The 17173-nt window shown below is 33.6% G+C and overlaps 1 protein-coding gene across 2 annotated transcripts in view; it reads right to left on the bottom strand.

Moving 5' to 3' along the window:
• Positions 1-6056, bottom strand: part of LOC117602367 (tRNA dimethylallyltransferase) — a 62712-nt gene extending 56656 nt beyond the window's left edge. The window contains exon 1 of one of the 2 annotated variants that reach the window (XM_076691759.1): positions 5881-6056. In XM_076691759.1, coding sequence (XP_076547874.1) covers positions 5881-6021 — 141 coding nt within the window. In that variant the 5' untranslated portion in view covers positions 6022-6056. The remainder of the gene's footprint in view (positions 1-5880) is intronic. The other variant, XM_034320274.2, reaches the window with a different exon arrangement.
• Between the last annotated feature and the right edge of the window lie 11117 nt (positions 6057-17173).

Below are 17173 nucleotides of genomic sequence, written 5' to 3'. Positions count from 1 at the left end.
TTCTTAAAAATTATAATAATACATATTTAAAATCCTCTTACACTATAACTGATCTTTTTATAGCAAAATTTTGAAGGCTGTACAAGTTTCCGAGGCTTTGTATTTTTGGTAAAGTACTTTGTAGGAGGTTGATTGACAAAAAATGGTAACCACATTCGGATATAAGCTACGGTAATCCTAAACATAGACATAACCGTTAGAGACTTCAAAATATAGAAAACGTTACGTTACGTGTTAAAATTAGTGCAGAGCTATTAATATAAACTGAGGACAATTCCAGTATACATAACTACGTATCACACACGGTAACTCAAAGAACTAATGCTACCCTAACAATTTCATTGTGGTAATTATAATTCAAAATTGAAATCTTAATATAATATGTGCTCTGTGGAACTTTAATAAATAGTTAAAATATGTAATACAGCGTGTTCGGCTACGGGTGAGCATCCTCTGAGAGTGGTAGCTACGGGTGATAGCTGGGTGATTCTGACCAACTTTTTCCTTCACCCAAATGCTCGTTAAGGCTTACTTTTTGAATTAATAATGATAAACACTGACCAATCGGAGCACACATAGCCGTGAAAGTGTCGGCTACGAACTGCGCTCGACCATGGTCGCGAACAAACTACTGCACCGTCTCAGTTCGTAGCCGACACTCACACGGCTGAGCCTGCGCACTACGTGCACTCTGCTCTCTTCGTTTTTTTCGTTAATAATTCAAAAACTAAGCCTTAACGAGCATTTTGGTGAAGGAAAAAGTTGTTCAGAATTATCCCAACTACCACCTCCCCGAAGAATGTCTACCCCTAACTGAACACTTTCTCTAAAAATTGTAATATATCTGCTTCTTTAACTCCTTCACATTAACACATTTTTATATTAAATTATAAAATTTACTATTTCAACATAAATAAAATATCTTTATTTGCAATGTTTGTTTCTAATTGTCATATGAAAATTGACAATGCTTGTCTGCTATCTTGAATTACAAACGGTTTGCCTTGAAGGATTATAGTTAGCCATAGCACGCAGTGATCGTTTCATGAGGATTCCAAGAAAATCAGTTCATTAATGTTTACTGTCCAAGATTAAGATCATCGTTCACTTGGCTCGAATGTAAATATCAGAAACAGGAATGAACAGATTCAACAAAATACGCAAACACTTTTGAAATGACCCGATAACAGAGAGCGTAGCGCCACAATCTAATAAAACGTTGCTCGGGAATCTCTTCAAGGGCTACGTCGACAAAGGAGCCTCGTAAATTTTGTCTGGTGGATTTAAAACCGGTTTGTCAAGTGCCTTGTATGTACGTGACCAACTAACAATTTTTACTGCAATTTTCATATGGTTCATGACAGACAAGTCACGATTACTGTTTCTACATACGGCTAAGTCTTTCTTAACACCAGAACAATCAAACCCGTCAAAATGACGGATTGCAGGGTTTTATTTTAAATTACAGAAATTATATAGCTTTTTACGTAGCGTTTTTTTCTCGAAGGAAAAGATCCCCAAAGTTAAAAATTTTTAAAAATTATGAAACTTTGTAAATATGCAGGAGATATTCTTTGAATTGCAGTGCAAATTTTTGCTGCAATTCTCGGCCTAAAAAGGCAAAAGACGACCCGAGGAAATTGTTCCTGGAAGAGGTTTGAAGTCAATAACAATCAACAGTGTTACCGGTGTCTCAGGTAACAAATTCCACAGTTTTCCATTGGAAAGAATTTTTGAAACAGTACCCGATCGGATCTTTTTCTACCTGTGCATAATAAATATTGGGGATCAGCAGGTAAATGCCGATAGTTTTTCACGATTTGAAAGAAACTGGATACATTTTCGAATTTTGGAAGTGTTAAATGTAACTACTGTTTTAGATAATCCAAAAATTACTAAAAAAGAAATAAAGCGAAGAAAATAAAAAATTTGAACAGAGAGCTAAATGGTACTATAAATTATTATCACCCATTGTGACTTAGAAATTATAAGCCTTTATTTTTAGTAATAAAATTCTTAAAATTATGAATTAATTATTAATTCACATAAAATAATTAAGAAAATAATTGAAAAAATTATTAAACAATCAAAACCTGTAGTCCTTTAACTAAAATTAGAAAATTGAGTTCATTTTATAATACACACGAAATTCTGATTCCTATAATACGAGGCGCCATTCTCACGAGCAACAACAGAGGTTTTCATGCGCGGCACGCAATTGTTTCTCTGCTTGAAACGACGAAAACTATTTTGAATTCAAAGACCAGGGTCCGTTGCCTTCCACGGGTCATCGCCGTAATAAACTATCAACAAAATCTGTAGCAACGCGTTTAAAAAAGAAAAAAAGAAACCAGTTCGAAATTCTTTAACCATCCAACGTTTTACGTTTTTGGAGCAAAGATCGTATCTAAGGAGAACTAACCAACTTTCTTGAATATACTAAGACGTGTAATTATTATAGACAATATAAAAGAGTGAAAATTAAAATCTGAATAATTTCAAAGCTTACAAATTTTAATTTTATTTCTGTCATACAGTCACTTTCGCAAGATATCTGATAACATTTTTGGAATATAATTTTAAACACGTGTTATTTGCAAAAATAAACTCTTCACAACTATAGTTAGAGTGGACAGTGATTGTTTCATGAAAAGAGAGACTTACAATCACTTCCAGAAAAGTTAAATCAGAAGACACATAAGTTTACTTGCTAGATTTAGTTAGATATATGGAAAGGTCATTTTTCGTAAATAAATAATTTTTGAAAATGCAAAACGGATAATTCGCGTGTCGTGACCAGTGGCCATGTTTCGCGTATACTGAAGAACAAACGCTTGTTTGAACTCCAGCCCAGTCTAACGAGGACATTAAGATTCAGTGGGCCAAGTGTTCGAGACATATCAGCCAGGACGTAGCAGCCCATACATCCAGTTCATCGACTTCTGCCTCGACTCTAACGTGTCATCGATTCTGTCTCTGAGAGCACCAAACCAGAAGCTCTTTATTTGCTGTCTCGCAGAGTCTAGAATTATTTATAGTACCAAGCACGATAGGTTTCCCTAGGGAAAATGGCAGTGCAGGGGAAAGAGGACCCCACTACTCACTGTAATACTTGAAAAGGGAATGTGATAGGCAATTTCAATTTCTTTTTAAGGCTCTCTCCCTGGTCCATCCTAAACTTTTCTAAGACTCTCCTTGATTCTTCCTAAGCTTTTCTAAGGCTATCCCTATTTTCCCTAGGATTTTCTAAGGCTTTCCTTGCTTTTCCCTAAACTTTTCTAATGCTTTCCTTGGTTCGACTTAGAATTTTCTAAGGCTACCCCTGATTCCCTCTAGGCCTTTCTAAGGCTCTCCCTAGTCCTCCCTAGAATTTTCCTAGAATCTTTCTGACTTTACCTAGGATCCTCCTAGGTTCTCCCAAACCCAAGTTACCTTATAGTTATTCTTAAGTAAAAAAAGCCTACATTGCCCCGAAATGTATAATGTTAAGATGATTATACAATGACAATAAAATTCAATAATTAAAACACCGGTAAATATGACAAATGAATTAATGTCAAACATTTTCATTGTAGGGTTCATAAATATTAATATGAAGTATTGATGTGAATCCCTTTGTTTAGTAAGAAATAAACCTGTCGCCTTCACAAAGGGTTAGGACTAATTCAAGGGCCTAATAAGAACCGGAAATCCCACGATCCTCCAGCTAATACACACTCCAAGAAGATAGAGTTTAATTCGATCCACTTAGTTTATTGTGGGTATCATGCGAGCTGTACGACTTTGCATTTATACAGTTTGCTTTTATGCTGCTACAAGATAATAAACCTCATTCTAATATATCAATATAATAGAAGATGAAGGCCGGTTGTTCATTAATGCGGAAGATCCATGTAAAGTAGCGTGTCAATTAACGAAACACTTTACGTAACTTAATTTATCATTGTGAGATAAATTCCTGGTACAAAGGGGCTTCTCGAGAATCGTTTAAGGAACTCGCTAGAACTGATATACATCTTCTTTAAAAAATTGTTTAAAAAATTAGAATGACCCTTCAATCCCTTTTATTGCATTATTAACTTTCAACAATTGCATACTAATTGCTTCTTTTCTACTTCTACTATTACTTTATTTTGAAAAATTTGATATACTGCAATAAATACCTATTACACAAAATTGAGTGTTCAATTATTTTTAATTTATTATTAGACCTGTAATTGTAACAAAGAACCAAGAGTTCATTAAACTGATAAAATTACATTTAATTTTGCTCTACTATTTAAGGATTCATAAATGGAAGAGGAAACACAAAGTTGACACGTTTCAAGATAAGCGGGCAAAGCGGTGGGAAGATAATTACTAGCACGTCATTTTCGAGGAAATTTCGGCTACCCTTATGTCACTGACGTATAATTAAACGTCCCTCACGATTACTTTACGTATGTGAAAGGGTAAGACAATTAAAGCGATTAACTTGGGGACTCTCCAAATGCGACCACAAAATCTATGACTCGCAAGAAACACGACCTTTGTAGTTGGTTGGTGAATTGAAACAACGCGGAAAGATAATAATAGGAAACGAGCCACATGAAAAATATAAGTTAATCTACTACAATGTTCTCACTTGAAACTGTAATCTCTTCTAGCGTTTCGGTTCAACGATTTTCGTTCATAACCAACAAATAGACTGTGAAAATCTTATCGCATTATGTATTAGATGGTTGCATATGAAATAGCAGAAAATCTGACACCATTTGACGAGAGAAAAGTTACGAAAAATATCATTTTATGGCATATCATTTCAAAGCTAAAGATTTAATGAAAATGCCTATATAAATATTTTATTAATATTTCTTAATTTCTTTAGAGGTATTGGCGCATATTTTTCTTTCTATATGAATTTTACATATAAATCACGTATCATTAATAATAATTGAAACCCAATGAAAAGAAGGTCCTTAAAATGCAAAAAATAAAATAAAATTTTGTATTTAACATATTTATGATTGAAAGAATTGTATCACAAGAATACTGTGTTAATTGTCAAATAAAAATTTCAAAATATGTTAAATGACAACAGTTTATAATTGTTATCAATTTAATGTGCATTAATAAATTTTAATATTTGCAGCTGTAATAGATATGCAATGCTATGAGAATTGAATTGGAGCAAAAATTTATTATATCAAGAACAATACTCCCACCTAACAATTTCTTGTTCAAATGATAGAAATTTAAATTCAAATAAATAAATTTGAGCGAAGATTTCAGTACTTTGTGCTACAATTCACACAACTTGGACGTCGCTCGGCAATAACTCCGATAATAATAGTTTTGCAATAAATTTTGCTAACAGTGTATTAACTCGATTTAGTAGGAATATATAGGATTCTACTAAAATTCTATATTTAAATTCTCGTATCTATAGACCAGACAAGGCCACTTACATTCTATTATTTACGACACACTCTTGAATCGCAGTACGCATTTTTCAAAGTACATATGAATAATAGAAAATCTTTAATATTTATAGAATAATTCATTCGTAATATAAATTACGTAATTAAACTACCTACGCAAATTCGTATTATTTTTTAAATAACATAGAAGTAGGATTATCCAAGACCTCACTAAAAATGTTAACTGTTCTGATTACTTGATTACCTACAGAAGAATTAATTAACTATTCACACACGACATATTTCATTCTATATATTTAATAAATTAATTGGTAATAATAAGTAATCAAGGGTATCAGATTTAAGATACAATGAAGAGATTGGAAATACTAGCGGAAATAAACAACGTTCAAACGTGCACTTAACCTACAATAGTAACGACCGAGATTCCAACGTAATCTATTGATATTTTTCCACTTACTTGCATGCTATCGGCGGAAATAATTTCCCCGGAAAATTTGCGAGCCAATTCGATGCTTAAACGTGATTTTCCGCATCCTGTAGAGCCCAAAATTGCTAAAACTGGCACACGCGACATACTAACACTTCCATAATCACTCATCCTTACTCGGAACTGGACATGCGCAGTTACAGTTCGCTTCTGTTCCGCGTTCCGCTGATCAAGCTCTACGAGCCAAAGGCGGTTAATTTTAAATGACCGTTCTTTAAAATCTAGATTTGCATCCGACTCTCTTTATATAAATTAAATATATGTACTTTTTAGTTAGAAAATTCCTTTTACATTTTAATGATGACCTTAATTACATAAAATTAAATACTGTGATATTATTATATATGATAAAAATAATATTATCAACGATAATAATGATTCTGGTCTGTTTGGTTCACAACAAATTTACAAACATTATTAACTATAAAATACTCATTTGTAAATTTTTATTTTGCTCTTCTTCTATTAATATAGAAAAGTTCGTTTGAATTAATTATTTACTTATCACAGGCACCTAATTATCATTGCAAATTATTCCTAAGTGATTATAAACGTGGTAATTACCAAAAAAATCATAATTTGTTGCATACACATGGCGCCGCCTGAGATATAAAAAAGCTCATTTTATAAATAATCTATCTGCAATTTAAAACGCAAAAGGTTTAGTCAATACTGTTACGAATACATAACTATGATATTCCGCAGTGCTACAAATTTAGCTGACTACGCATAACATACAAACGGCTATGAGATGCAGTTGTCAATAACTAACAAGAAGCGCTTGTGTAATTACATGTCTTTTAACAATACAAACATCTACCAACTCCTTAAAAATTAGAAGTACTTTATACTTTGACATTTCATTACGTAGACGTTGAACTTTAGTATCATTTTAAATGATTTCATTCATAAATGAAGTTTGCATATTTATCTTGTAATGTAAATTGCAACATTAAATTACATAAGTCTTGTTCAGCTATGACATTGGATCCTATTAATTTTCCAGAATAACAATTTTTAATTAATCATGTTTCAAAATTTAGTGATGTTAATTAAACCTATGCAAAAAATTGTCTACTTATTTTTAGTCGAAAACAGATAATATTCAAGGACTTACATTGTTACAATATAAAATTAATTTTGGAATAAAGAAGCTAACAATAAAAGGTATTTGAGTTTGAACAGCTGACTAGATAGCTGGATTCGTGGACTGGTTTCTATACATCCACGATTCCAAACTACTGATTTTCAGAGATTTTAAGACAGAACAAATTAGTACATATTGATAGTAAAATTAATGTATAGAGGAAGGAACATACTCACTCCTTTTTCTATTCTTATAAAAAATTATTCTAATACTAACCTAACTAATTAGCCGTGAAAAATAAATTTCAAAGCTTTAGATGCCTTAGGGTGATTCACCCCCTTAAGTAAGAAAGATATAAGCCTATGGGTAAATCACTGTTATTCAGTTGTTTATTATTATATTGCGATAGCAAATAAACGAGGATTGTATAAAGAAAAATCTTAATTTTACAGTATCTTAGATCTCGAATTTCAAGGATCAGCATTAAAGTTTCGTTAAAACCATCGTCGAGACAGACCATTTGATTTACCATCAATTTTACACCCGATAAAAGTTTTCCGACGATCTCGCGTTCAGTCGTCTTTCGTGGAATCCTCGATTAAACTTTGTGTATTTCGGGAAGCCGTTATATATCATTCGCTTTATTAGCCGCGTGGATGCGTGCACGTTGCCTCTGCTTTCCATAATTCTCACATTTAGCCGCCTAATCGTGGCTGGCCCGGTCGAAATACTCTATTGACGCAACTGCACGGAAACTTTCCACAGGAAGCGGGAACGGCGAAGGTAAAAAAGCTAAATGAATGCAGGGGGCAATGAAATAAAGGATGCAAACGAAGAAACGGAAGAGGAACGAATAATAGGGGTGGAAGAAGAAAACAAAAAAGAATAATTGAATGTATTGAATTAAGACCAAGGTATTAAGCTTTTGCTTAATTTGCATACCAATTTTGAATACAAAACAATTTTTATTTTTTTGGCAGAAGAATTTTGCCACTACAAAAAATGGTTGATGGATACTAGCTTCTGGAACGAGTCAGCTTTTTTCTAGCTAAATTATCGAATGTAATCCATTTCTCATCACCGGTGACTAACCGGCCTCAAAAAGGCTGAAAATTATGTCAACAACGAAGGGCAGATGGTGATGCGGGTGGCCACGTTAATTTTCTTCAATTAACGAAGAGCCCCCTGTCGAAATTTTTCACATAACCCAATTTGTTTATATCATCAAAGCCCATTTATTCTTGCATCTCTCTGCCAGACAAAAATGACATTTCAAAAATGGAGGTTCTGTTAAAATTTACCGCTATATGGATGACAGAGATCTTAAAGCGTTAAAACTCTAAAGCCTCAGAAAATAATGAATAAAGATACTATGCGATCAAATTAACAGCATAGAGTAATAACAAATGTAATGATAATTTATTACACGTCGACAGAAATTATCTGACAACCTAATAAAAAGAGGATGTTGAAAGGAAGAAAACAAAGAAGAGGACGGAATAAATAAAAAATATGAATAAAATGATAATGTAGACGATAACCAATTGGTAGGATCGTTAGATTTCGTCAGTTTCGTATATGTAACGCCACAAGCATGGGGTGACTTTGTCATTAAGTTTCCGCTTCGGCTTACCGTGTTCTCGAGCCGCAGTTTCGGATGCATCCCAGTCGACCATTATCTTACTCTTTATGATGTCGAATTAATTCAACGAGCGAAATAAAGGCTCGTAAAACCGGTGCCGTTCTTCGATCGTACCGTTGATCGCCATCACGCGATTCATGGGTGCGAGTGAAATGGAGCGAATGACTGGAATTACATTTTTTCATTATTTTTTTCCTTTTTTCATTCTTTTCCTTCAACCACCCTTCCACCGGCATTTCACTTTATCTCGTAATCAGAACAGGCTGCTCTTTACTCGATTTTACGTAACAGTGGAAAGTATCCCTTTATCTACTTGTCGTTTCGTACGATAACGACATTCTTGTCTTTGCCTTGTGCCAAAGAACCGGAATTAAATTGTCTTAAAAAAAGTCAACAAGATACGAAGAACAAGTGTTATTTTTAACCGAGGGGTAATCAGTTTCCCTCCTCGTATATCACAGTATTTAACTTTTGAAAATACATCATTATTGTTAAGTATGATAGAAAAAATTTGATAATGCAGAAAATGTACGCTGAATTATTTCGTTTTAAATTAATTTGATTTAAGACATTTGAACTTCCATAGCAATCTATCACTTTCATTCTAAGCGGGAACAAAGGAGACCCACGTTGCTAACTTATGTTAATTATATACCATAATTAGAGAATAGGTTTCAAAAGCAAATGAAAATTATGAAAAGTTCATAGAAAATCAAAATTATGATCTATATTTGATTAGAATGAAAGATTGCAAAATGAGAGATAGATTGCACAGGTACAATAAAATGTAACATTTTAGGTAAATGATAATAGCTTTATTCGTATAATAAGATAATTCGAAATATAAACGTCAAGGAACTGTCTGACCCTTTTTCCTGAAAAAAGAAAAGAACATCAAAGACTTTTTCGTTTTGTCTGATCCTTCGCTATTGATCATTAATGGAACAATCAAAAAATTCGTGGTACGCACATCACTCAAATTTTTACATTGCCATTATAAAAAATTATTTATATAACGCCTAACTATCGAATACGATTCTGCGGTTCCATCAAAAACGATCGTCGATCACCAACACGCTGAAACCAATTTATAATTCATCAGGAAAGGAACAATTTCATTTATATTTTTCAATTATCGTATACCGTTCGTTGTCGAAAAATAATGAAAAGAAAAGAACGAAACATGTTCGAAGGAAGCGTGTTAGGTGTACGAACGATTTTGTTTATAAATTTAAGTACAAAACCTAGCTTCTTTACTTTCAATCTCTCTTTCAATCGCTCCATTCTGTTACCGTAAATTTATTATAAACAAGCATTTTTCATTTCCTTATCTATCTCCGTTTGCATTCTTTCATTTTCTTACTGTACATAAAATCCACTTGACCCCATCCTACGGAAAGGCGATGGTCACATCGTTAGATAATATGTAAATAGTAAATGTAGAGATATAAATATTATTCCTAATATTACTATTTAACTTCTGGAATAAATATTACTTCTTCATTTATTATCTATTTATAATGTAGTGTATCGTACCCACACACGTGTATCATGTCTGTACGCTATACAGATCCTTACAAATCTTGTAAATATACTTTTAATTCACCGTGATACGATCCATTACAATTCCTTTCTTTATTCTTTTCACCTTAACATACGTATGCGATTCAATTTGACGCTTCTGTACGGAGAGGGTGTTTCTTAGGTTTCAGCGATTCTTCGACAACTTCCGGTCCTAGCCGCACCAACGTAGGAAGAAATATATGTATATAACCGGAACAACGGGACGAAATTGTCGAGAAATAGCAATCACGATCGTTCTCGGTAAAATCGTTAAATCGTAAATGTTTCCTTCCGCTTAGTTACTGAACAATCATTCGAGGTATAGGTACAAGTGAACTCTTTTTATTTTTTTCCTTTTAAGGAGGTGGGTTCGCAAACTTCGTCTATTATCCGCGATATCGACCGATCACAAATCATCAATCAACAAATATTCCCCGTTAAAAAAAGTAAATGAACGAAACTCTAAGAGCATCGTTAAGAAATACCTTACTGAATATTAATTGCTAATAATTAATATTAATATTATCGATAATATATTATATTATTATGTAATGGTTATACAGTATATGCTGTTCTATATGCGTGTAATATGTATTATATAAGTTTATAATATAATATATTATATAATATTATATATTAAATATTATTATCGTAGAGATACAGTTACGCGAGTAATACGATCGTTAATGTTAGATAAATATTAACAATATTGCCTGATTACCAATAATAGAGTAATAGGTATAACAGTTAACCTTACGATTACCTTCTCTCTAACTAAAGAAATTTCTTATCACTCTGCTACGGAGTCGAATTATATGTAAATTAGTTTCTCTCTTTTTTTTTTTCTTCGGTGAGTTACCTAGAGAAGCGTGATCGAAATATAGGATCTCTCGTAATTGTTGTATAAATATATGTATTGTGTCGTAAAACGTCGCGAGAATTCAGACGAAATTCCAACGACGCCACCCCCGAATTAAAGCGGCTAAGTCTCTGTGGTGCTCGTTCGTTTCAACGCGACGAACAAATACGAAACTTAATTTTCACGAAGAAATCCATTTTCGTTCGAAGATAGCAAAAACTAACACTGGAAATTGCAAATAAAAATGAAAATTAGGATTCGTCTTTCTTGTCGCGTCTCGACGAACGTTATTCAATTTTTTTTTTTCATTTTCTTTCTTTTTTTTCCATTTTTTCGGGTATCTGCTTTTCTTGCAAAAATAGTAGATTGATCTATTTTTTATATAATATATATTTACATATATTTAACATGAATATCGCAGTTGAAAACTCTATGTGTATCGGGGTTCTCTATTTTATTTCTCTTATTGTTATTTATCTTCGGATTCTGAACGATTTTTCTTTCCTTGTGTCGTCAAGAATCATTTCGTTGTGTAGCTCTGGTTATACCACTCGGGACTTAAATCGTCTCGAATCTTAACTTTCTCTCTTTCTTTCACTCGTTAATTCACTCTCTCCCACCCTCTTTCGCTCTATTTCACAAACTCTTTTTGTCCACCGCCATCTTCTCGTCACCTCGTTTATCCCCCACGAATTTCAATGTATAAATGGTTCCAGTAGCAACGCCGTATAAAAATAAACGGATAAATAAAAAATATTGTTTTGCTCTGAATAAAAAGCTTAACGTTAACTTTAAGAATCCTTCTCTCCCCTCTCTCTAACCACCCCCTGCAAGAACATGGATCGACTCGGTCGTCCTTTCTTTTCCTTTTCTTCTTCTTCTTTCTTTCGTTGCTCTTAACGTCAAGGTTTAGTACACAACTGTACACAGTTTCTTATATCAAACTATATTTATTTTATACACATATATAAAACACTATCGAGCTCTAATAAACACCGTTCAGTCTCGCTTTCGCATCTCACTTTCTCACGTTCTTACTCGCTATTCTCTTTCGCTCCTCCAACGTTTCGCTTATTTATCTTTCTTTCGTTTTCACGCACTTCTTGCACACTGGTAGTCGTCCTCGTGGCATTGTTTATGCGTGCATTGCAAATCAGAGAACGGATCAATCGTGTGGCGAGTCGAAATTAATAATAATAATTAAGAATAGAAACGAAAAAAATGAGGGGAGAACTTGCAAAGAAAAGGTTCGTCTATGATCAATCAATGACGGAGGAGGGAACATGTTCTCTGGACACGTACTGCACGTGTGTAGGTGTTTAAAATTTTTACGAAAAAGGAAGGAAAAAAAAATGTATACCGTGGACGTGAGATTCGAATTTTGTAAACCTATGTTACGAATCGATAGAACTTAAAGAAAAATTATTTTCTATGATGGAAAATATGTTGTCCAAGGGGAATAAACAAAAAACATTCTTTTTTTTTTTCATTCTTATTAAAAACAATTGTCGAGACGAATCTCACGCGCCACTTTGAGTCGATTTATGTATAATAATAACAGTATCATAATATTATAATTGCCGTGTCCTTTTCTAAGCTAAAGCTACGTCGACGTACATCGTTTACAAACGTGTTATCTTCCTTAAACCGCCTCTCTGTTCTTTACACAGTAACTATGATTATTATATTTAATGTCTATGTCGCTAGCAGGTACGTTTACACTCTTCAGAACCGTTGATGGATCGTAGGAACGTGTAGAATTTCTCTCCTCTAATGCTTTTGGTGTACAACAAAATTTGTCTCTCTTAAAATATTTAACAACCAGTAAAAACGTAACTTCGTCACATCTCACCCCCCTTTTCATCCTTTTCGTACATTTCTCTTCTCGCTTACAGCACGTTTTCTTTATTTTCTGTTTTTAAAAACAGGTTCGTTAAAAAACCAAAAACGATATGTAGGAGTCTGACGAGAAACATTTAATATTATGCTTAAGAGTTAAAGCTACCCCTAGTTGTCCTCGCACGCTGTCGAAAATTCGCATAAAAATTCGCTCCCAATGCTTCGCAACGATAAATCCCGATCGCACGCGTGCACGCGCAAATATCCTTTATGCAAAATCACAAAAATTGCATATAATATATATTCTTTTTAATATACTACTTACATATACATATATATAAGAAAAAAGGGGGGAACGAGGGAAAATTGATTCCCCGTTCCGAAAGCCTCAAATTAACGCGTACCTTGCAGGCTATCGTTCCAGACGAGAATTCCTAGGATAAAATAGCGTTGCGTGGACGTACCAGGTGAAAATTATCTAGGAAAAACAATCAGAAACAACAACAAAAAAGGAATAAGAAAAGAGGATACGTTCCTGCGATCCGTCAATCAAGGTTATTCTCTGAGCAATTTTCGAAGAAATGTCTTTGTCGAGAGAAGGCCTAAACACATTCCAGTCAATCGAAAGGAAAGATAAAAAGAAAAAAGAAAAAAACAGTGAGAAAAATAAAGAATAAAAGAGTAAGGAAAAGAGAAGAGGAAAACAAATGCGTATTCAAAAAGAATCACTCCCCATAGAGGGTGTCCTTTTTGAACTAATAAAGATAAATAAAAGAAAAACGAGTTCCTATTCCAAAACTAATTGAAATTCTACTATCATAGACTAAATTCGACTAAATAACGCTCGGATAAATCCGTAACTATGGTTCCTCACTCTTTCTCTCGACCTATCTTTCCTTCTCTCTTGATTTGGCACGATACAGAGAACTCACAGGTCGGACACACGAGCGAGTGAACAAAAAGAAAAGAAAAAAAAAATACATAATAGAAAGAACGGTTAAACGAGGTTTACTATGTTATTATTATTTAGCGTAAACAGAAGACTACCATTTCAAGAAGGCGAAATCTATTGCGAGGTATGTATTATTATATATTAATATATATATATATATATATCGTCGAGTTTTTTTCTTTCGTCATTAAAAACACGGAAGAACTTTGAAACGTGGTCGATATATTTTTTTTTAATTTTTCATTTATTTTCTCATTCGGTCGGCAGCGACTCGCGCGTTGGAACGAAATTAAAAAGAAAAAAAAAGAAAAATTAATGTACAACGCGAGTCCCTGCGATAGAATGTTATCGCGAAGAGAAAGAGAAACGTTTATATTTATCTACTCTATCTCTCTTTTCATCATTCTTTTTCTTATGTACAGAATAAAATACAGATATCGTACGCGAGAAGGTATACACCGAGACCGAATTTAAAGTTAAAAATTAAGGCGCCACTTAGTTTCCTGAGTATGTGAACAGTACATGTTGGTTTCTATTTTCTTAAGTAAACCTGATGCGTCGAAAATGCGATTTTCTTCGTCTTATAAAAAACATTTCTCTCTTTTTTTTACCTTTTTAGTCTTTTCGTTTCATTTCAGTGTTTCGTTTCTTTTTTTTTTTTTTTTTGTTAAATATATAGATTCGTTAAACATACGCGCACTTGTTTTGCTTTCTCCTGTGAGTAACAATCGCTCCTAGAATCGCACTCTTTTTCAATATCCTCTAGCAATTGCAAGGGTTAAATGTATAAAAAATCTGTCAAAAATATAACAAGAACTACGCCTAGAAAATCGCGGATGTAAGAACGTCGAAACATTCCTCTTCTGGTTCATTCTTTTTCAAGGTATTTGTGCATCATTTGGTATTCGAATATTTCGCTTAATGATACCTTTTCTTTTTAATAATTAATAAACCTTCTATATGTCTATTTATAATTTAAAGCGCATACAGGCTGAGCTGTTTCGAAATTTTCACGTTTTTTAAATGGATTCCAGGTTGTTTCGCGGTCTTTGAATGATTTCGATAAAACGGACGTTAACTTCGACATTCTTATCGCGGATACTTGTTTCGAAGGTTCGCGTTTGAAAAGGTACGATAAGGACCCTTCTCTCTCTCTGTACGATCAAAAGATATTACATCGTGATTCGGCCAATTAAGGACGAATTAAAGAAGAATCTTTCTGTCAAGGCCCTTCTCGACTACCCTTCGAACGAACTTCTCAACATTCCCGCTTTGAATCCACCCCCTTCCTCCTTCTACTACCCGAAAATGTATTCCACCCGTGTTCCGAACTGCATTACTACTGCGATTATACGTATGTACTTATATAAATTTGAAGCACTTGTGTTGCGATTCAGGTTTCGTCGTGTCGTCGATTTAGTCTTTAATTAATTTGTATCCGTACAAGCGCGTATATTGTATGCAATTTGTCCATTTTCTGCGTGTATATGTGTGGTGCACGTGTGTAATATACAGGGTGTCCTAAAAAGAGATTATACAGAGTTTGAAGACTGCAGAAATTCCCGGTCAAAATAAATGCAAAAAAATCATTCAAAATATTCCAAATATTAAATATTTGCTATATTTCTTTATATATAACTTAGTGGTATATAACTTTTTTTATTTACTTTGGAATAGTGTAAGTTTATAGGACACCCTGTATATAACGCATACATATGTGTATTATACGACGGCAAGGAACGACAAATACATCGAGACATTATTTCTGGATGCATTACTGCTTTCGATCCCGTAACCGATTCCCAGTCCAATCTTTTTGCTCCTTTGCATCTCGTGCTGCACAATCTACTCTTTTCTCCCCTGTGCAACTTTCCAATCCCTCTTTAATTTTCGTCTAGCACCGTCGAGCATGCATTCTTTTCTCTATCACCCCTCTCGATATACGTTCAGCTCTCATGCGTCATACATATGCGAGTGTACCTTAATGCGATTTACATATCTCTATAGTTCGTGTGTATGTGTGTTTATAATATATATATATATATATATGTATATTTAACGCGTGTGTCTGTGGATTAAATAGCTTGTCACCCAGAAGGTCGTACCTTCTAATTTCTATTCTTTTTACTTTTTTTTATTTTTCTGTTTCTTTCAATAGTCCGTAAAAAGTGTGTATATAAACGAATACTGTTACCTACAAATGTAATGAACACATTATTTTGCCTTTTATTTCCTTTCGCGAGGGCACCCGCAACTTCTCCTTTCGCGTCTTCGACAAATCAGATTTTTCATTTTCTTTCTTTCTTTCTACGATCGGCTGCGACGACGACGTTTTTCACATGCGCGTCTGTCTCTTCTCTTTCGTATTACAAATATACATAGACATATTTATATATATATATATTTTTGTTTTTATCATAATATAATATAATCCCTATCTTTTATCGATCTTTTAAACCGTTTATATATGAATATATAATCGCGTTCGTAATCGTTCGTCCATACGCGAACGATCAGTTCCGTCGTGTTAAAGTTTACTAAGAATCCGTTATATCGTAGCAATGAAATGCTAGGAAATTCGTAACAATAAAAATACATATAATAATGGTGATAATGAGAAATATTAATAATAATCAATAATAATAAGTGTAATCGTAATCATAATAGTAGTAATAATGCTAAAGGTCAGTAATTAGTAGCGTTATCATTTTTTCATACTTTCCCTTTCTCTCACCTCATACTCTCACAGATTCATGCATGTATTTGTGTATATAATTTTCAATATATATATATGTGTGTGTGTGTATCAATAATGTGTATGTACACACATTACTTACACGTGTCTAAAAGCGTAGCCAGGCCTCTGTAGACCTTACGAAAAAAATGGTTTCTTTTCTCACAAAAAAAACCGCGTTACCGTTCGTCGACTCACAATCGTTATCGTAATTAACGAACAAACTACCAGGAAGATAACCGAGGATAAATCCTATCTCCTTGAAAAAATTACGAGATCTACGCCTTTAATCTACGAATTCAAAGCTTCCTTAACGAGAAAAACAAAAAAAAAAAAAAACTAAAAAACGAGCGCGGGAATCGGATCGATCTTAACTGGTAAAAAAAAATCGTTCGATCCTACTCCTACTCGATACTTCACCGCTCCATTGCCTTCCTTTTGTTTCTAACTACGTACATCCAATAACAAAATTAATGGTCCGTTACGAAGGCTTTTTCATACCACCTTACCTTATTGCACCCATTAAAAAAAGAGAGAGAAAAACAAATTAAAAAATAAGAATTAAGTAAAAGGAAGGGAACGGAGGC

Source organism: Osmia lignaria, chromosome 13 (genome assembly GCF_051020975.1).
Source record: "Osmia lignaria lignaria isolate PbOS001 chromosome 13, iyOsmLign1, whole genome shotgun sequence".
NCBI classification, from domain to species: Eukaryota; Metazoa; Arthropoda; class Insecta; order Hymenoptera; family Megachilidae; genus Osmia; species Osmia lignaria.
The sequence above is the reverse complement of the archived record's forward strand: the minus strand, read 5'-3'. Positions and strand labels throughout refer to the sequence as shown.